At 44.5% G+C, this 21,241-nt stretch overlaps 1 protein-coding gene and 1 long non-coding RNA gene across 4 annotated transcripts; both read right to left on the bottom strand.

Annotated features, from left to right (window-relative positions):
- Window positions 1-10,138: 10,138 nt before the first annotated feature.
- Window positions 10,139-12,183, bottom strand: ZNF660 (zinc finger protein 660). The gene has a single exon (XM_090284604.1). The coding sequence runs from the start codon at window positions 12,016-12,018 to the stop codon at window positions 11,023-11,025; it is 996 nt and encodes a 331-aa protein (XP_090140730.1). The 5' UTR covers window positions 12,019-12,183; the 3' UTR covers window positions 10,139-11,022.
- A 1,262-nt stretch (window positions 12,184-13,445) lies between these two features.
- LOC150005337 (uncharacterized) lies at window positions 13,446-15,608 on the bottom strand. 3 transcript variants are annotated; one of them, XR_016512448.1, is made up of 4 exons: window positions 15,515-15,608; window positions 14,863-14,961; window positions 14,445-14,579; window positions 13,446-13,527 (listed from the first exon to the last, which is right to left on the bottom strand). It is a non-coding gene; the product is annotated as an uncharacterized LOC150005337 (long non-coding RNA). The 3 variants fall into 3 exon arrangements; XR_016512447.1 differs by lacking the exon at window positions 13,446-13,527 and adding an exon at window positions 13,549-13,601; XR_016512449.1 differs by lacking the exons at window positions 13,446-13,527; window positions 14,863-14,961 and adding an exon at window positions 13,549-13,601.
- Window positions 15,609-21,241: the final 5,633 nt, after the last annotated feature.

Below are 21,241 nucleotides of genomic sequence, written 5' to 3'. Positions count from 1 at the left end.
TTATAAATTAGGCCACAATGACTGCCCTTACTAATACATTTTTGGTTACATATCTGTTTATTTCTTTAGAAAAAATTCCCAGAAAAAAAGTTGTTGGGCCAAAAAATGTACAAATAGTTTTAAACTTTTAAGGTTATAAGGGTTATATCACGATCAGTGACATGATAAAAGAACCTTCATTAATTTTATTTAACACACAGACCCTTAAGGTTCATGCTTATAACTGAGCAAAGGAGACAGAAATATGAACACAATTGCAATATGATGTGTAAGTACAATTATTAGGAGGGCATACAAGCACGGAAGGAATTCATGAAGGTAATTTTGGATTGGGCTTTAAAGGAAAATGGTAAGACCACTGGAGTATTAGGAAAGCCATTCCAGGAAGAAAGGAACTGTAACTTCAAAAGCGAGGGAGTGACAGCACATACAGCTCTCTCTGTCAGAAGTGCGCTCTGCACACCAGAAAAGGACAGGGCACTTTGGAGGTAGGAGTAGAGATACATGGAAGTCACATTCCAAAGACCGCTGAGAGGCAGGACAAGAAGGTGATCATGTAGTCTAGGTGACAAGCACCAGTAAAGAGGTTTTACTTTACATTTTCCTGTGCCGTTTAAAAAAAAATAGGTAATATATTCATTTGGTTCAAAATTTTAAATTATAAAATGCATGCTGTGTAATGTTTCCCTCTCCTTATTATTAATTTCTTATCTATCTTTCCGGCTATATATGTATCGATACGTACAGAGAACTGTTTTGCACTTCTCTGTTTTCACAATGACAGAACATCATGAATCATGGATTGCATCTTCCTTTTCTCGACTAACAAGGTATCTTCCTGACCTTCCTTGTCGGGCACACAGCTCCTCCCTCTTTTTCTGAATGCATTTACCCATCTCCAGCACTGATCCATAAAATAAACAATTCACAAGCGGGACTTCATTAAAACCAAAAACTTCTGCTCTGCAAAAGCCAAGGTCAAGAGAATGAGAAAACAAGCCACAGACTGGAAGAAAATATTTGCAAAAGACATGCATTTCTGACAAAGGACTGTTAAAACTTTGTATATTTCATACAAAGAAAGAACTCTTATAACTCAATAATAAGAAAACAAGCAACTCAAAAAATGGCCCTAAGACCTTAATACACACCTCATCAAAGAAGAATTGCATAAAAACACACCCCACATCATACGTCCCCAGGGAAATGCAAGTGAAACAGCAATGAGACGCCACTACACACAGAACAGAATGGCCAAAATCCAGAACACTGACACCACCAAAAGCTGGTGAGCGTGTGGAGCAACAGCAGCAACTCTTGTTCACTGCTGGTGGGAACGTACAGTGGCTCAGCCACTCTGAAGACAATCTGGCAGCTTCTTACAAAACTAAACATGCTCTTACTACATGATCTAGCAGTTGAACTCCTTGGTATTTACTCAAAGGAGTAAATACTTATGTCCACATGAAAACCTGCACACAGATGTTTGCAGTAGCTTTATGTATAACTGCCAACACCTAGAAGCAACCCAGATGCCCTTCTGTAGGTGAATAAACTGGGGTAACGTTCAGACAATGGAGTCTTACTCAGCACTAAAAAGAAACGAGGTATTAAGCCATGAAAAGACATGGGGGATCGCCAATGCATAATACTATGTGAAAGAACCCAAACTGAAAAGGTTGCATACTAGACAGCTCCTACTATGTGGCATTCTCAGAGGGCAAACCTGGGAGGGGCAGGGCTACAGTGATTAATCAATACCACGACAGGAGTAAATGGTTTCGTGGTTCACAGCTGTAAACCTACTTCTGCCCCGCCCTGTATAAGGGTGGATATATGTCTTTATAGATTTACCAAAACCCACGGAACGTACAACAAAAAGAGTGAACCCTAACGCAGCCTACAAACTCTGGGTAACGAAGATGTGGCAGTGCAGGTTCATCAGTTCTAACCCACGTCCCACCCTGGTGGGGGATTCACACGGGGGAGGCCACGCGGGTGGGCGGGCGGGGACAGGGGAACTCCCCTCCCCGGACGCCGTTCAATCTTCTTGTGAATCAAAACCTCTAAAAAAACCAAGTCTATGAAAAGAAATACAAGCATGCATACATTTAAGCTGGAACAATGGGTTTCTAAGCAATGTTCTACAGTAAACTATCAGAACTCCGCTTGCTCTCACTTTGCAAATACTGAAACATACATCCTGCTTGCCTCTCACGGCAGGTTTCCGAGTCCCAAGGGGAAAAGCACGAGAACAAGAAGGCTCGGAGGCCACTCAACCAGTTAAGCTTCGCGGGCAAGTTCTGAATCGGGGTCTCTAATTCCAAAGGCCCAGAATGACGCCGTCTAAGAAAAGACTTCTGAAACCCAAACTACTCGAAAGCAATGGTTTCCGAGCGACAGCTCATTGCCAAGTTTTAACGGGACAAGCTGTAAAGCGAAAATGGAACAATCATTACACACACACACACACACACACACACACACTCACTCACTGACTGGGTGGCAACGACCTTTCTGGCAAAGGACAGCGTTTATTCTGAGTTTTAGGGTTTCGGGATTTAGTGTTAAAATACATTTTCTGAAGACACGGCGGGACAGGTAGGCTACGTTTGCTTTGTCAATACCATTGTATTACAGAAGTAAAAGATGGGACTCGGTCCATCCCTCAAGGGCAGAAAAAGCCCCCAGAAGCCTGGGAGCCCCTGCTCCCGAGGTGTCTGCGATGTGAGTGCGCATCAGCCCCCGACAAGACCGAGGCAGAGCAGGAGGGCCTGGCGGGGGGCGCCGGCTCCCGAGGCGGCCGTCCTCCCAGGGCCACACCCGCCGTGGCTCGGGCGCCGGTCCCGGGTCCCGACGCAGGCTACTCGGTGTCGCCTGCAGAACCGCCCACTGGCCGGCAGCAGGGCGCCCGCCTCCGCCCGCGGCTGAGGAGCGACCGCGCTGGGAGCCGGCGGGGAGGAGGGCCGGCGAGGAGCGCACCGCCCCGGCGCCCCGGCCCGCCCCCGGCCGCCCTCCGCGCATGCCCGCCCGCCCGCCCCGCCCCCTCCCTGCTCACCGGTACTCGCGCGGCCGCCGCGGCTTCGGGGCCGTCGCCTAGGCGCCGGGACGCTGGGAGCTGACTCGGGAACAGGAGGCGACGGCAGCCGAGCCCCAGAATAATGGAGGCCCCGCGGTACCGCGACTTCCGGCTGCTCACCACACCCACCTCGCCCACCCCCCGCTCTAGGAAGCCGCGTCTCTATGGTTCCTCGCTTCGCCCAGGGGAGCGCGGAACGCCGAGCTCGTGGGTGCTTGGGCCTTGGTTCCTCCCAGCGAACGAGCGGAGGGGTTGCTGCGTTGCCGACACGAAGGATGCAGAGATGAACCACCTGGCCCTTGCCTTCAGGCGGCTTGTTGCCTCCCGAAGGAGCCGGAGCTTTCTGGTTTAATTTGCATTTCAGTTGAGGTTGTTTGGGATTAATTTCTCTTATTGGCCTCCTGGGCACCTATTCCCATCCATTCTTGGATCTACGGCAGTTCTTACCGTAAATAATGGCATGGCTTGTAAATGACACCCTTGTTAATTTGCTTACTTGTTGGTGCATCTCTTGCCCAAATGATGAGATAATGCACCACCATCTCAGAAGCAAGAACAATACCACCTCGTCTTCGTGGTTCTCAACTTGGCAGGAGGGAAGTTGACCTTCCACTTTGGGGAGGGAAGAATGATACAGATCCTTTGTCATAGATAAATCACACACCAATTTGCATTAAAAACAGCCCCGGTAGAGGGGGCTTTTATAGAAAGATGAGAAATACGACCTTAACATTCGGATTGGGATTTCCGCTTTAGCTCATCGCAGTTCTGAGATCTTAGCCCCATTTAGAACTGTCAGCCCTCTGCCTCCAGCCTCTTCTCATAAATCTATCTCTGTGAAGTTTATGCTCTTACACCTAGCTCAACATAACTTTGTTTCCTCTGCTAAGACCCTATGGAAAATATCCACAACAAAGAACAAATCCCATTCACCCGCAAAGGGCATTTATTGGGTTGACATAACCCTGAACACGCCTGGTGTATTTATCGGGAATTCCAGAGAAGCAGAACCAGCAGGAGACAGATGTAAGGAATTGGCTCACACAGTTACCGTGGCTGAGAAGCCCCAAGATCTTCAGTCAGCAAGCTGGAGACCCAGGAGAGCCAAAGGTATAGTTCCAGTCCAAGTCTGAAGTCCTCAGAGCAGGAGAGCTAATGGTGAAATCCCAGACTGAGTCCAAAGGCAGGGAAAGACCAATGTCCCAGGTCAAAACAGGCAGACAGAGCCCTGGCTGGTGCGGCTCACTAGGCTGAGCGCCAGCCCATGGACTGAGAGGTTGCCAGTCTGATTCCCGGTCAAGTTAAGGTACATACCTGGGCTGCGGGCCAGATCCCCAGTTGCGGGCAAGCCAATCTCTCACTCATTCATGTTTCTCTCCCTCTCTTTCTCCCTCCCCCCTCTTTAAATATAAGTTAAAAAACAAAAAACAGGCAGGCAGAAAGAACAAATCTTTCCTCCACATTTTAATCCTCTTCAGGCTCCCAACAGATTGGATGATGCCCACCCATGTTGGGGAGGGCAATCTGCTTTACTCAGCCTACCAGTTCAAATGTTAACCTCATCCAGAAACACCCAGAATAATTTTATAATTTTTAACCAAATATCTGGGCATCCTATCGTCAAGTTGACAATATTAAAATCAACCATCACACGTGGATTTCTCCAAATATAGTTTAGAGTGTTAAGTTATAGAATAGTTTATCAGGCCCTGAGGGGCATCCATGGTGGATAGATTCTGGTCAATGTCACTTAAAAAGACCCAGATTTGGATGTCCATCTTGAAGATAATCCTCCCCCACCCACCACTCACCTTTACATCCTCAGGGAACGATAACAAAGGGGAAGTTGAAAAAGGGGACGGGCCACCTGAGAAAAGCCAAGCTCTTTCTGTCCTAACTGCATTATGATCTCTGTAGAGGTCATTTCCCTGCACTGTCTGGATTCCCCTAGATTGTCCCCTTTTCCCTCACAACACTGGAGGGGCAAGCTGAAGGCCCTCAGTTGTCTGCCCTCTCCAGGAACTACCTTAGTTCCAAACACAGTCAGCTGAAGGAAACTGACCTCATCCAAGATCATGCTTCCCTTCTGGGTGATGTGGCAGAGCTTGTATTCAATGACTGGTCAATGAAGGCATCCCAACCTTCTCAAGTTCGGCCAATTCTGAATGCTTCTCCCAGCCTGACTGACTCTAAAGCCAACAAAGGCACCACAGCTAACTTCTCCCACACGAATCCTGCTTTCTTCCCTCTCTCTACAGGTGTTAATCCCAGTAACACTCTTCAGTAAATTCACTACATGTTTTTCTGAGTTTACTTCCCATAAAAGTTCGACAATAAAATTAGATAACTGTTTTCAAGATTGCTTTCATTTTTAAATGATGGTTCCATGTATACTTGGAAATGTACATACCTAATTTCATGTTAATTTCACTGGGGTGTAGCCCTATTAACATCTGGGCTTCTTGCGGAGACCTCAGTTCCAATTTTCCACCTCTTCCAAGCCCCAAAACTCAAATCCTGCCTAAAATCTATGTGCCTTGGACCAAGGTCACCAAACTGCCTCATGTTGCCTAAGGCATCATTACCCACTTCCCTTCCTGGCTTTCACTTCATTTTAGCCCCTGAGGGCCTATGTCACTTTGTTAAAAGCCCTTTTAAAGGATGTTTAAATTTTATCCAGTATTTCAGGTTGTTTTGTGGCCAAAGGGCTTTATGATTATATCACTTGCCATATTGTTCTATCCTATCTTTTAAAAACACGAATATCTGCTCAATTCTGTGGTTAAACCAACACTGCAAATGTGACAGCATTTTCTTTCAGACTCTGTAAACTGGCTGCTAATCTGTTATGATTATATAAACTTTGGTTTGCGTCTCAATAATTTTGTGATCCATAGGTTCTTCTGAGGAAAAATGGATAATTATTACAAAAATAGTCAGATAAGGAGACAAGGCTCCTAATGGAATTTTTTCTTCACTCCCCACTGCGAAAGCTTTGTTTTATACAGATGCCTAGGCCTTGCTCCAGATATGCTGCCTTGGTGGACCTGGGAAGTGTATCTGGTTGTATGAAATTACCTGTTGTGATTCCCGGCTTTGGGGTCCACTGGCCTTGGTTTCAGAGACTGGTTACAACTTCTGCATGTCTGCAATCCGTACAGCTGAACTGTGCCAAGTGAACTTGAATTAATCAGTGGGAGGAGCGAGAACCAGTCAGGTCCTGTGTTTATGTGTCCAGAAAGGGGTCTGCCATCTCCTTTTTAACCCCTCACAAATCTACCTTCTGAAGCCAAAACGGACTTCAGGGAGCCCGGCTGGTTTTATACAGCCACCCCAGGGCTATGTAATAGAGAGGCCAGAGGCGAGGCAGGACAACTGTCTGTACAAGTCCTCAGAGGACCTAACGGAAGGACACTGTCTAAGGGCCAGAGAGCTCTCATTTTTGTATCACAAGCATGAAAATAACAAGCTTCATTTGCGTCTGAATCAGAAACGAGCCAGAATCACTTATTCATTCCAAAAACAGCTGCTTAAAGTAAAGCAAACTGAACTGTTTTCTTCCCACTCTGAACAAAAGAAGGAAGCAAAAAGAAAAAAGAAATCAATGATATTTACAAGTAAATAACAACAGATATTTATTGGTGGGATGATAACTATTTCCTGCAAAAAAAAGCAGTTTTATGACTCCAGTTTTATAACATCAGCGGTAATTAAAGACAGTCCAGTTTCTAAAAACAGTCTTAAGAATATGAGGATGCTATTTTATTTATATTGAATTGAAAAAAATCAACAAAGGAAATCTGTCACTGAGGATACAGAGCTGAAATGGAATTTAGTCTTATGGGATTTAGATTCGATCAAATTACTCAGTAATTTAAAGTCCCTTTTGGTTTCGATTTTCTTCTCAGTTCCAAGTAAGACATAACACAGTACACACAGTCAATGAAAAATACCTCTAAGCCTAGGGAGACACTCCTCTCTATGCAAGATTTTTGTCGTTCATATTTCTTTTTAATCAAGGTTCTATAAGCAAGACTTGACTTTACACTTTTTCTCTCAACTAGAAAAAGACACATGCATTTCTATTCCACACAAGAGCAATTCTGCACAACCAGGGTGTCTGTGGCTGAAAAAGACTGCCTCCTCATATTCCTCAGGAATATTCAGGGCACGAAAACGTAAGTGAGTAGGTGTGAGTGCACAGGAAGCCAGCAGAGGACAAGAACAGGGAAGAGTAACACACAGTAGTTTAGGGACACACATTTCAGGAAAGCTGGGTTTTGGATGGAGAATAGAGAAGAGATGGCAGTAAGTGGTTGCGGAAGACGAAAACTACCAACGGAGGGGCTGCGGAGGAAGCACTGCTGTTAGGGAACAACCAGGCTTCCCCTAGAGCACGAAGCTGCAACACTTCCAAAGAGCCAGACACTATTCCAGGGAGTGCCAAGGAAAGGGCTGAAAGGAAGGGAAGTCCTGCACGCTTAAACCGCCTCAAGTAGACAGCTAGCTGGTAGCCTTGGCATACTCTGGACCAGCGGTTCTCAACCTTCCTAACACCGCGACCCTTTAATACAGTTCATGTTGTGGTGACCCCCAGCCATAAAATTATTTTCGTTGCTACTTCATAACTGTAATTTTGCTACTGTTATGAATCGTAATGTAAATATCTGATAGGCAGGATGTATTTTCATTGTTACAGATTGAACATAATTAAAGCATAGTGATGAATCACAAAAACAATATGTAATTATATATGTGTTTTCTGATGGTCTTAGACAACCCCTGTGAAAGGGTCGTTCGACCCCAAAGGGGTCGCAACCCACAGGTTGAGAACCACTGCTCTAGAGGAAGGTGGGTGTTTGGTTCAAATTATACAGCAGGATATTTATCTAAAACGGTACAGGGACCCCGTAACAACGTGTACTGCTGCAGCGCAAGACAGGTGTCGGCCTCAGAGATGGGTGAGGACCTCCTTCAAGGTCCATCGCCTTAGCTTGCCTGGGGTAAGAAATGTAAAGATTTATATTCCGATCTCTGGGTCTGAGATGACATGGTACACTTCCTAGAGGCATTTACTCTCAAAGACGGTGAAGTCTTTCCAGATGAAGAAGAAAGCCTGTTTGAAGAACTCCAGCCCCTATAACACAGGGATGGGAAAACATCTTGCTCAGAGAACACCTGCTCAGGAATAAAGGATTAGCAACTCTGCTCAGCAATAAGAAGTGCTCACAAAATAACCCGACAGGCACACACAAAGCCACTGCCTGTGCCCTGGAAGCGGCTGTGGCCGAGCAGTAGGCGTTAGTCACGGGGAGTCTCCACACAGGGGACCAGCAGGGGAGGACGGCTAGCATGACAAAAGGCACGGAATACAAAATGTAAAAGGAAAAGTGACAAGGGAAAGACGATGGGAGTGTCCTTTGCTGTTCTGTTAGCCACCGCCCCGTGTGGGCTCCCCTACCCTCATGTCCACCCAGACTCTTGGAGAAGTCCCTACACAGGGTGACCCGTGCTTCAGGCCTATCCCCCGAATGCGGCACCCTGTTCCAGAGCCTCCAAACCTTGCTTTGAACAACCACACCAAGAGGGACTATTACATCATAATATGATGTGTACGTCACTGTCCTGGGAAAATAGAACAAAACCAGACAACGCCTTTTGCCACAAATATACCCTTCATACTTCCCACTTCCTTCTTTCCAGTAACAGCAAGGAAGACATATACACAGTCCTTAAAACTAAAGTATAAGGTGCAGACAAAGGCCATAAATCTAACTAAGAAAAGACTGAGAGCTTCTTCCTTATGAAACTATGATGAAATAATTGTCCAGATACACTCACTTGTCATAGAAACAGCTACTCAGAAGCACCCCAACCGGTCTCCCACTCACATGTACAACAACCATGGTGGGCTGAGGCACTTCGGTATAAGGAAGAAAGCGAGGACTTGAAAGTCAGATCTGAGTTCAAATCCTAACTCTGACTGCTTATTAGCCAGTCCCCTAACCTCATGGAGACGCAGTTATCTTGTACAGATTTTATGGAGGCTTAAATGAGATAATGCATCCTCAATAGTTCCTGAAACAGTAAAGTCTGAGCATAAGACAAATGGCATTGGGCTTAGGGATTCACTGTAAATAAAGAAAGAGGGATGGCTGAGTTAAGGATGGGGAGATGCTAAATGTTCCCAGATAGACTTTGAACTAAGCACTTAAAAGTTTAAAGTGCTGGTTGAAATGGTCTAAGGCCTTCTCAGAGGGCTGAGCATAGAGAAAGCCAGAGGAGGCTGGTGAACACCGGCAGTACTGGCTGCTCGGCATCCCTTCCTTTCCCTGGGGAAGGCTTTTCTCAGTGATAAAAGGAGAAAGGGATCAGATGAGAAAGTCTCGGCCCCTTTCCTCACTTCCTGAGTTTGAAGGCGTCGTGGGAAGAGCTCGCAGCTGCAGCCACCCTCTTACAACCAGGAGGCTGCGCAACACGAAAGCCAACGCGCTGGAAATCGTCTAAGACGGTAGTTTGATAAACAGCCGAGTTGCCAACAAAACTGGGGACTGCTCACCTCTCGACTTCGCCTTGAGTAAACACTGGTCTTGAGGTTCAACTTGCTAGGACTTGGTATTGTGTTCCTTACACCTGAAAGTATCCTAAGAGTAGCATTTCGTGATACTCTTGAATCACTCCTGCTAAGTGTTTAGAAACATTGCGCCCCTGCCCTATACCTAAGCAATTATTATTTACCATGTGCTGGGCACACCTGACATGCATTATTTTCTCATTTAATCCTCACGACAACCCTGTGAGGTAGGTAGTGATTCCCTTTTCACAGATACATCTGAGGCTAAGAGCCGTCAGTGACTTTCCCAAAACCGACAAGCTAGTGGATCAGCTTGGGATTAGAAAAGGTATGTCCCTTACCCCAAAGTCTACCATTTTAGCTACTAAGCTCTACATCACCTGTGAAGGCAGCCTTCCTCTAGTGTCAGGTTATGCTGACTGTATCTCTTTAAAGCTTAGGAACCTGCAAATCTTTCAATTTTATGGGAACCCATTTTTGCCGCTTTTACAGACATCTGTGGAAAAGAGGGAGCCCAGGCAGGTGTCTGTTATCTGCAGATCCTTATACAGCGGTGGGAGAGGAGGGTATATAAATTTTTGCTGTGTTCTTTTAACCTAACAGTGGTTAAGGAAGTGGATATACATTTCGTTGGCAACTAAAGCTGAAAAAAGACCAAGGACTGGTGTTGTTGCTTTTTACTAACCAGGAATCAGGCTCTAAAAGGAAGTGACTTGTTCTTGGCTGTACTGCTGCTACCTGCCAGTATGAGGGTGCAATTCCAGGACTTCAGAGTCTGTGTTCTACACACCTTCCCTAACACTGGTTAGCAAAAATGAGCATGTACTCACTGCATTTAAAAAATACTGTACTTTCCCCCTTAAATATAAAAAAGTACACTCTCATTATAGAAAATCTAAAAAACCATAGAAAAGTATAAAGAAAATAGAAATCACTTATAATAATCCTATCACCCAGAGATAATCACTTTTAATATTTTGGTTTGGTATCATTTCATTTCCATTTTTGTCCTATGCATAATTTTTTTCCCACTTGGATCATACTTCATTTCTTTTTTTTTCTTTTATCTTCCATTTTATCCAAATCATTTCCCCTATGGCATTAAATATTATTTAAAAACCTTTACAATGGCTGCAAAACCATTCTATGGATAGGCCATCATTAATTTGAACCCTGTACTGTTTGTTGAAAACCTAGTTTTCTTCCTTCAATTCTACACCTTGCTAGCATGAATCTCTCTTCTGTTAGTCAGTCTACTTCTGATTACTCTCCCTGTATGGATTCTTAGAAATACAATTAAGGTTGATGAAATTGAAAAACTGCTTTTCTGAAAAGTAGCAATAGTCTTCTTACCAACAATATATGTTATTTATGAGGTTTCTTTCTCCTCTGTATGTTTTCTCTGGTGCTGAATAAGCTGTGAGCTGTAACGGTAGGCTTTTCCACACTCACCGCACTTATAGGGTTTCTCCTTAGTGTGGGTTCTCAAATGTAGGATCACTTGAGAAGTCTGCCTGAAGGTTTTTCCACATTCGTTACATTTATAGGGTTTCTCTCCAGTGTGAACTCTCTGATGATCAATAAGGTTTCGATTAGAAGTAAAAGCTTTCCCGCACTCATTACATTTGTAAGGTTTCTCTCTGCGATGAAGTCTCTGGTGTTCATTAAGGGTCTTCCTTAAGATGAAAGCTTTTCCACACTCGTCACACTCATAAGGCTTCTCCCCTGTGTGAATTCTCTGATGGTCCATAATCTTTGTGTTAGACACGCATGTTTTCCCACACTGCTTACATTTGTAAACCTTTTTCCCTTTGTGCATCCTCTGATGCTGAGTAAGGTTTGAGCTGCGGCTAAAAGCTTTCCCACACTGGATACAGGTGTACGGCTTCTCCCCAGTGTGGACCCTGTGGTGTGAAATGAGACCGGAACTCCGACTGAAAGCCTTCCCACACTCCCGACATTCGTACGTTTTCTCCCCACTGTGGACTCCCTGGTGTCGAATGAGGTGTGACTTCCCGCTGAAAGACTTCCCACACTCACTGCACCTGTAGGGCTTCAGTCCAGTGTGGATTCGCCGGTGAACAACGAGGTTGGAGCTATGGCTGAAGGCTTTTCCACACTCCTTACACTTATAGGGCTTCTCTCCTGTGTGGATTCGCTCATGTACTGTAAGGTTTGCACTCTGGCTGAAGGCTTTCCCACACTCGGCACATACATACTGTCTCTTTCCAGCCTGGATTCTCTTGTCTGCTCCAGGATTGGGGCACTGACTACCACCTTTTTGAGATTCTTGGTCACTCACTCCTGTGTGAGTCTTATTTTCTTTAGCTGTCTTACGTTTGAAGCTTCTCGTCTTTCTCCTCATTTTCTCTCACTTGGAGCATCCCAGGGGCCTTCTGAGTCTTCTCTTCCCTCAGTAGAGCTTTCTAGGCGTTGGCTTCCTTGGCAACACCTCTGTGGAGTTCTCTTAAAAGTAGGAGATTCTGATGCTTCAGAAATGATATTTTGGAATCAATACCTCCTCAGTCCCAGTTTCACCATCTGACAGAAGAAACAGAAATGATACACGTCGCCGGTTCTCCGTACTAGCAAAGGGAGTATTACCCACGGATAACAAGATGTGGTAGACCACAGGGTCTCCCATGCAAGAGGAAGTGTTCAAAGGCAGGGGGAACTGATCAGAAAAAGATGAGAAAATGACGTTAGAGGCCAAGGTAAAGTCTTACGGACCGACAGGTGCAGCATCAGACTGAGCGACAGGTAGTATAAAATGCCCCCTGGTTTCTTCCTGCCTCATGCTCTACTCCCAGAATCAGAGACATCTGGTCCCTAGAAAAAATGAACTGGAAGAGCCTTAGTTTAGTAACTCAAATGACTACTTTCCAGGTCACTTTGGCTTTTAGTTCTGATTGGCCTATTCCCCTAGTCCCAGTGATACAGTGGCTGGCACAGAACAGTTGCTTGAGAAATGTTTTATAGAATAGCAACTGGGATTCTGTCTTAGGGTATGCCTAAGATTTCGTTTTTTGCTCTAGTCTGGGTAGTAGGTCCCTGTCTACATTGCCATTCTTAGGCCCTGTCTTGATGAGGGGTAACACAGTTCTTGCGATATCGGAGCCTCATCACATGATAGCCTGCTCTGCAGAGCCCGGTCCACAGCTGGATCCAGCTGCATATACTAGTTCAGTGTGTCGGCTTTGTTATCACTCCGACAGACTGAGTCTACTGGGTGAACGTGAGAGGCTGAACAGGGAACAGGGTTAGTTAAAGCACAGCAGGGGAAACTGAGAGCGCCTCCATGCATGGCATAATGATAGTTTCTAAAGATGGCAAAGGGGTGAAAGTAGGAGATAGCACAACCATGAGGGGCTGATCATGAAACCTGTGTCAGGAATGAGCAGAAATCTCCCTACAGGTTTTAAAACTCTGTACTGAATTTATTGGGGTAACATTGGTTAATAAAATATTATCGGTTTCAGGTATACAATTCTATAACACATCATCTGTATACTGTATTGTGTGTTCACCAGCCCAAGTCAAGTCTCCTTCCATCACCATTTATCCCCCCTTTTATCCCTTTCTACTTCCCTACAGGTTTGATGTGTAACTCTAGACATGTACATACATAACCCCAGCAGACCCACAAATCCCTGAGATTGATGGGTGAGTGTTCTGATCTCAGGACCACCATTCATTTCAGGCTCTAAGGAACCCACGATGGGCTGAGTGCTAGTGAGACAGACAGACACACACACACACATACACACACACACACACACTTACCTAGGAGGTTGTATCCCTTTAATTTGCCAGGATCACCTTTCTGTTCAGGTGCCTCTGAGCAGTAGTCACATGGTTCTTGGTTACTGATTCACTGCAATGGAACGAGGAATGAGAGGTAATACTTGAAGATAAATTCCAGAGAGACCAGTGAGTAAAATATAAAAACTGAAAGGAAGAAAAAAAAAGAAAGGAAAGAAACATCAGGGGACTACTTGCTCCTAAGCCTTAAGCATAAAACAAAGGCTGATACCATAACAGCAAACTGATAGATCTGACCATATAAAAAATTCTGTACTTCAGAAAACCCCGTAACAAATCTCATATAAACTAGACTTGCCTTATTCTAGAACTACTTGTGTGCGTATCTGTGTTCCTCCTCAGTGTTCATATGTGCATCCCACCCAGTGCCTGGCACAAAGAAGGCTCTGTAAATGCTGTGGGATTTGAAATGTTAAATTAAAACAGTTCAGGATTCTATCTAATTCTGTCTGAATGTAGGAAAGGGAGGTGAGCACCCTCCAAACATAACCACCAGCATCCCTGCTCCACCCTGTTCATCCCTTTTGTGCTTCATATTGTTTGAATCCCATGACAGTGTGTTTGCTTTCTCGGCAATTCTGTCTCAGTAGGGCCATCAAAGGGCCTAAATTCCCTAAGAGAGTGACCTAGTCCAGCTACTCAGAGGTTCTCAGAATGTCAGAGCTCAAAGAATCTCCCAGGCCACCTAGGCTGATACCAAAATGTAATGATGGGGAAACTGGAACTTAGAGGGGAGCTGGGACTCAAGTCCAACTCTCCCGACAGATCTGAGTTGTGTTCAATCGCCCTTCCTGCCATTCCAAAACTCTACTCCTCAAGGGCCACAACACCCCCACCCCACCCAACATTGCTCTCTCTCTTCCCAGACTAATAGCTATCCAGAAATGCTCCCTCTCAGCTCTGGTCCCCATATTCTCAAGCAAGCAGGTTTCCTGCCCACACTAACTGACTTCACAGTATAGGTCTCACCTGCCCAGGAGAGAAGGGACTCGCTCACTCTCCCGTGTGCACAACAGCCTCACTCCAGAGCATCTACCCAGCACAGATCTTGCCTGATCTCTTCCTTGGGTTTGGTGAGGAAGTTCCCAATGGGGTCTTGAATCACTGTAAACAGATGGAATGCTGTACTCCAAGTGGACACTCAGGGCAATGTCCCCTCCCTAGGGAGCTCCCCTTCCTATTGAACTGTGAGCAGTAAGGATGATCATTCCTACTGACACTTAAAAAATGAGGAGATGAAGCTCCCAGAGGTTGAATGCCTTGCCGACGGTCTGATGACTAGAGAGTGACAAGCCTTCTGGGTCGGAAGGAAATCCTCCTGTCACACCATAGTCACTCCCTTTCATCTGTTCTGTTGATATTTAAAAGTCTCCATATTCTCCTCTACCTGCAAGGTGCAGTCCAACTGAGAAGTTCTCTGCCCTGTGGCTTTCTAACAAAACTTTGCAGAAGTGAGATGAGAGAGGGTCTTTGCTGAATCAAGTGTCTGTAGAGAGACAGGAAAAATAAGGTTTTAAAAGGATGCTAGAAGGAGAATTTTAAAAAATAACTACCCATCTCTTAGGATCACTAGGCCTCCATATAATTTGTTTCCGGCTCCAGATTCCCAGACTCTGCTTCTAACCCTTGAATGAATGAACGAATGAATGAACGAATGAGTAATCTTGGGCAAGAATCAGCCTTGCTCTCTGGGTCCGTTTCCTCCCTGGAACACAGCGGGGATTGGACGGGTGAGCTAAACCCAGCTGGGCTGGACTTCCCCCGCTAATTAGCAAGGCGGTCCACTGGCTAGGGGCCGGGATGACAGTTATGTCGCTACTATCAGCCCGGTCCCAGCGGGCAGCCTCGCCTAGTGGGAGACAAAGCCCAGAACAAAGTGACAGCGCCGAACAAAGTGAGGGTAGGCCCACCACGACTCCTTGAGCTGCCGCACCCCCATCTCCGCAGCGGGCAGCGGTGGAGGAGGGCTGGCTCCGGGTCTGTGTTCCCCACTCGCTCCCAGAACCCCGCCCGGACCCCCACGCCCGGCTGCCACATACCCGTCACCGAACGCTCCTGACACACATCTTGGAACAAAGCGCAGAAGGAATTACGTCACTGACACCCCACTAACTCTCATCCCAACCCTCTGGCCCTTCTAGGCATCGGGAGGTTTCTGCAACTCTGTGCCTGGGAGGTGGGAGTCCTTTCGCCCCTTCGCTCGCCCATGTGCACGCAGGCGTTCTGGCCCTCCGCCCCCCGCCCCCGTTTTGCCCTACCATTGGCTGGGAGGACGAAAGGGCTCGGCGGGTTCAGCCAATACGAGGAGGGCCCTGGAAGGGGTGGAGCCTGAGAAAGGGACTAGAGTAGGGTGGGAACGCGACCCAAGCTCCCGGCAGCCAGCCTGGGTGCCCACAACTGAGGCTCCCTGAGGTCACACCGCCCGCCAGCTTCCGCAGCCGGAAAGGTCCTTTTACAGATCCCGCGGCTTTCAGTCTCCAAGCTAGAAGCAGCTACCGTTTGTCACTGCTGGGTGCCTGCTCTGCGCAGATCCAGTAGGGAAGACAATGAACTCGCTGCCCCATGAAGCTTACCTTCAAGTCCGGGGAGACAATAATTAATAAATACGTGGATCGTGCTGGAAGGGGAGAAGGGGAGATGCGGTGGGACTGTTTTACAGGTGACCGGAGGTGAGCGATTGAGGCGTGTAGGTATGTGGGGGAAGAGTGTTCCCGGGAGAGGGAACATCAGGAAGCAAAGGCCTTAAATCAGGAGCGGGAGAGGGCACAGATTTCTGACCATATGGGTTTTTGGGTGTATCCCAAATAACACGGAAGGGTTTGAGACAGAAGGCTTACATGATCTTCCCTTTTTGCCCTGCCACATGCTCAAAGATTTATTAGCTATCTGATATGAAAGGAGCTAAGAAATCTGTTCCTATAAATTGTTAATTTCTTGCTCTTGGTCCTTAGTCATTCTGACGTAAACCTTTCGTGAAAGTGTTACTTCACGAAATAACATTCTAAATATTTCCTCTGGCTGCTCTGTTGAGAAGCCTCTGAAGGTGGGCAAGAGAAGACGAAAGATTAAGAGACTACTGCAGTATTCAGATGAGAAATGACAGTGGCTGGGAACAGCTTAGAAGTGACAGAGTGCAGGTAATACGAAATGGTTCCCAGCATGGTTTGCTCATGAATTTGGTGTTGGTTAAGGGTGACTTGTTGGTAAAGGGTGACTCCATGGTTATTAATCAGAACAACTAGAGTTAAGATTTGCCTTTTGGCAACAGAGTAAACTGAAAGAATGGGTTTAGAAAGAGGGATCAAATAGTTTTGTTTTGGATGTGCTAAATTAAAGATGCTAATTAGACTACCACAAGGAAATGGCAAACAGCTGGACTAGGAGTTGGGCGTTCAGTGAAGAAATCACAACTAGAGACGTATATTTAGGAGGTGTCACTGTGTCACTAGGGCAGTGAGGATAATCTAGGGAACGATGGTAGATGAAGAAGTCATTTGAGGATTGAAATTTGAAGCTCATCAACCAACAAATACATAATAGATCCTAGAGCTTTCTTATCTGTTCATGTACGTGGCACAATAACTTTGCCACATTTTTTTTGAGGAAACTGAGAAACAGAGGTCAGAGAAATGGTAACACCTACACAAGTTCACACCCCCCGCTGATGCCGGAAGTAGAACTGAGGGGCGCAACACTACTGCCACTACATCAGAAAACACGTAAGGAGAATATTTACGTACATTCGGAGAGTTATAATTAACTTGCTCTTGCTGTTCAGCTGTTCTCTTATTTGGGGAAAGGGTCATTAATTCCGATCCAAGCTACTAACTCCACATCTGGTTGCAGGGATTAATGAAAGACAACCCATTAATATTCTAGCCCCAGATGTCCTCAAAATTTAGAGTGTATAACTGGGACACATCTTAAAAATACAAATTCCAGGGCCCTTTATCCAACTTGTCTTTATCCACAAGCATTTTTTTTTCCCTGACAAAAATCTATTCATTCAGTTCAGCATGACGTCACCGTTCGGAATCAGGGTATTTTGGGTGTTCACAATTGCCTAAATATTCAGCAATTTCAATATTTATCATGACATCTGCCAGCCAAAGAAGTTCCAACTCATATTTGGATAAAATGAATATCTGGTTAGTCAGGTCTTATGTTACTGGTCATAATGACGTTAACACAATACTTCCCCCTTTGGGAATTAACAATCTGAGGCTACGCCTCTCAGGCTGTAAGAGAAGATGAAAAGATCTTTCAAAAGTGTAAACGTGAATGGAACTTATTGCTGCAACATACATCGCTTTACCAGTTGCAAAGGGCTTTCATTGGCATTAACTAGTTTAAACCTCAGTAATTTGATGACATAAAAGTGTCCTTATTTTCTAGATCAGGAAACTAAAAGCTGGGTACGTGAAATGCTTTGCACAGCTAGTAGCAGACAATTTGAGATTGGGACTGGGCCTTCTGGGGACAGATCCCTTGTCCTTTTACCTACTGCCACACTGCCTCAAACTATAGACTGCATTTGTACTGAGTTATAATGAGCCATCCAGAATCCCCTTTTACCTTTTTCAAACTTTATTTTAAAACTTTCCAACATACGTATACCTTCTAGCTGGAGTCAACATTTGTTAACATCTTGCCACATTAGTTCCTTTTCTCCTCACACATATACACATTATATTTGTTGTTGTTGTTGAGCCATTTGAAAATATGTTGAAGAGATCATGACCCTTCAACCCTAAATACTGTGGCATACCCCTCCAAGGAATAAGGAATAACCAAAATACAACGGTCACACTTAACAAATTTAAAAATAATTCTATATCGTCAAATGGACCTACTATTAAATGTTCTATCCATTTCATATTCCAGTGTCTACATTATTTTCTAAATATCTTCTACAACTTTTTAAAAATCAAAGTTCACTCACTGTATTTGGTGGTTGTGTCTCTAAAGAGTATCTTTTAATCTAGAATAGTTAAGCAAATTATTTTTCACCGACTTTTTGAAGAATCTAGATAAAGTCTTGTACGTCTCACGTTGTATAAATCACTGAATTTGTCTGGTGGTTTCCTCATCAAATCACCCTATATTTCCTGTAAATTGGAAGGTAGAACTACAGGTTTGATTTTATTCCAGTTAAATCTTTGCTTCACAGGTTGTGTTAGAAGTTATTGCATTACATGAAACCCTTAATTTCTTTACTTTTTGTATTTTGATGTGTATTTAAAATTCTCCATAATAAAAAGTATAAACAAAATAACATTAAGGCTGGGGGGAAAGACTGGACAGAGGAGAGGAAGAATTAAAGGAAGGGGATAATTTCTGAGATGATGAAATTACTCTAAAATGGACTGTGGTGATGGTTGCACACATATGTGAATATATCACAACCACTGAACTGTACCTTTCATATGGTTGAATTGTACGGTATGTGAATTATATTTCAACGAATGTGTTAAAACAACACAGAATAAGGAATTCACACCAGAGGACCATATGTGTGCCTGCCATGGTGCTGAAAAGTCCAGGTTTCAGTTGGGAGTAAGACACAAATTGAGGAGCCACTTGGAATGCAACCCAGGAGGTAGCGGCCATGTTGTTCAATCCAGGGGAAAGTGTGTGCACCTAAGAAAAAGGCCAACTCCCCTCCAGGGAAGGTCAATCCAGACTTGACCTTGAGTTAAATTACATTGAAACAAAAACCCTGATATTATGAGTTGAATTGAGATCCCCGCAAATTCGTATATTGAAGTCCTAACCCCAGGTCCTCATAGTGTGACTATATTTAGAGACAGATCCCTTAAAGAGGTAATAGATTAAATTAGGTCATTAGGGTGGGTTCTAATCTAATCCAGCTAGTGTCTACATAAGAAGAGGAAATTAGGGACACAGACTAACAGAGGAAATAGATGAAAGATAGATGCCCATTTACAAGCCAAGGAGAGTGGTCTTGGAAGAAACCAACCCTGACGGGACCTTGATCTAGAACTTTTAGCTCCAGAATATTATACAGGATATTATACATTTCTCTCCTGTTTTTGTGTAAAGGATTCTCATGCCTTAAACGGGAACCTGCACCCCACCCCCCACTTGGCACCCACTTGGGTACAGTACAAGCCCCTTAGCCCTGTGCATGCATCAGTGGGAAGACTCTTGTAGTTCAATGAGGAACAAGCCTACAGTGTCCTATCCTGGGTCAAATACTTGCACCAATGGGTACCTGGAGCCACCTGACATCATGACACCTTCCCTTCATCCAGCTGGTCAAGTGTTTCTGCAAGGACCCTCAGGATAGAACATGTCCTAATGTTAGGGGTAGGGGATTTGTTTTTAATTTTATATAGAGAAAAAGCCACCATGTGGGTATTCAATTTGTCCCTAACACCTCTAAGAGGTTTTCATGAATGCATCCTTGGTAGCACTCCAAGAGGTCAACACCTTGGCAGAAATATCTCCCCACATGGGCTAGCGCTCAACAACTTGTTAGCGCCCCAAATCTCTTCACCTTTCCTACTGGATTTAAAAGCTGAATGTCCATGTTTGAGATGCAGAGTATAACTACACAATATCTTCTTTGTACGTGTAAGAGGTACCGGCACTTTTACCGTCATATTTGACTGCCTGGGTCATACCCACCTCCTGGGAATAAATTGTTTGATTTTTAAAAATAATTTGGGAGTTTGGTCATAGTGTTTATTGATACTCTTTTTCTGCATTGTGGATTCATGGATGGAGTAGCAGCCATGTGCTGTAACTAAAAGATTTCCACACTTATTTCAGGAATGCTTTTCAGAAATGTGTGCAAAATAATAGAAGCTCTGCATGATTGACTTCTTGCCCTCCAAAAACCAAGAGACTGTAACTCGTGGATTTTCTGAAGTCAAATGAGAAATAAATGATACCTAAGGCATTCCTCGTCACAATGAGTAAACCTTATAAGCGTAAACTGTCTGGTGGATGATTTTTTCTATAACTGAATGTTTTCTTACACTTAACTCCAGACCAGGTTATTTCCCCAATTTAGAGTCACTGAGGTAAAACAAAGCCTGAGCTGTGATAGAAGGTTTTTACACATTCAGCTTTTACAACAAAGCTATTTGCAATCGATGAATAACATGGAAGAGGTTCCACTGGATCCACAGCATGAAGGCTGAGTCAAAACAGAAGTGAGATACAAAAAGCTGGTGCTGGATGGCAGGTTTTCAACCAGATCAGCAAACCCTTGACCTTCTCCTTCACTACTGAAGTACTTATTAGCAGTGTAAATACTCAACGGAGAGCCTCAGATCTAAACAGAAAATTTCAACAGCATCCAAGAGGACTCTAAAAGAATTCAAGGAAAATCCACTTTCCCTATCTTGGGGCAAATATCAAAATGGGAAAGCCCTCAAATTGACTAATGGGGAAAAAAATAAACGACATATGGGACAAATGAAAAGCCTCTGCAACTTGAGGCAAGAAAAAGACATATAAAAAATATATTCAAGAAAATTGGGAAAGAAAAAGATTTAAAAGAGAAAAAACTGGAGTTCCAAAGAGAAACAGAAAAAAACTAGTAAAACATTATGTATGAAAATGAAACTCTTTACCTATACAAGAGAATAAAAGAATTCTACAAAACCCTAGGTGAAACTTTATGGCATTGTTTGACCGTCTAGTAAAATGGCTTCCAAATGTTACCAAAATTAGCAAAGAGGTAGAAATGTAAAGAACACAACCAGCGAAGAAATCAAAACATTGCTTAAGATTTG

Source organism: Furipterus horrens, unplaced genomic scaffold (assembly GCF_987537825.1).
Source record: "Furipterus horrens unplaced genomic scaffold, mFurHor1.1.pri manual_scaffold_7, whole genome shotgun sequence".
Classification (NCBI taxonomy): Eukaryota; Metazoa; Chordata; class Mammalia; order Chiroptera; family Furipteridae; genus Furipterus; species Furipterus horrens.
The sequence above is the reverse complement of the archived record's forward strand: the minus strand, read 5'-3'. Positions and strand labels throughout refer to the sequence as shown.

Coding starts and splice junctions, on each gene's coding strand:
- ZNF660 (XM_090284604.1), bottom strand. CDS start 12,018: ATGAGGAGAAAGACGAGAAGCTTCAAACGTAAGACAGCTAAAGAAAAT.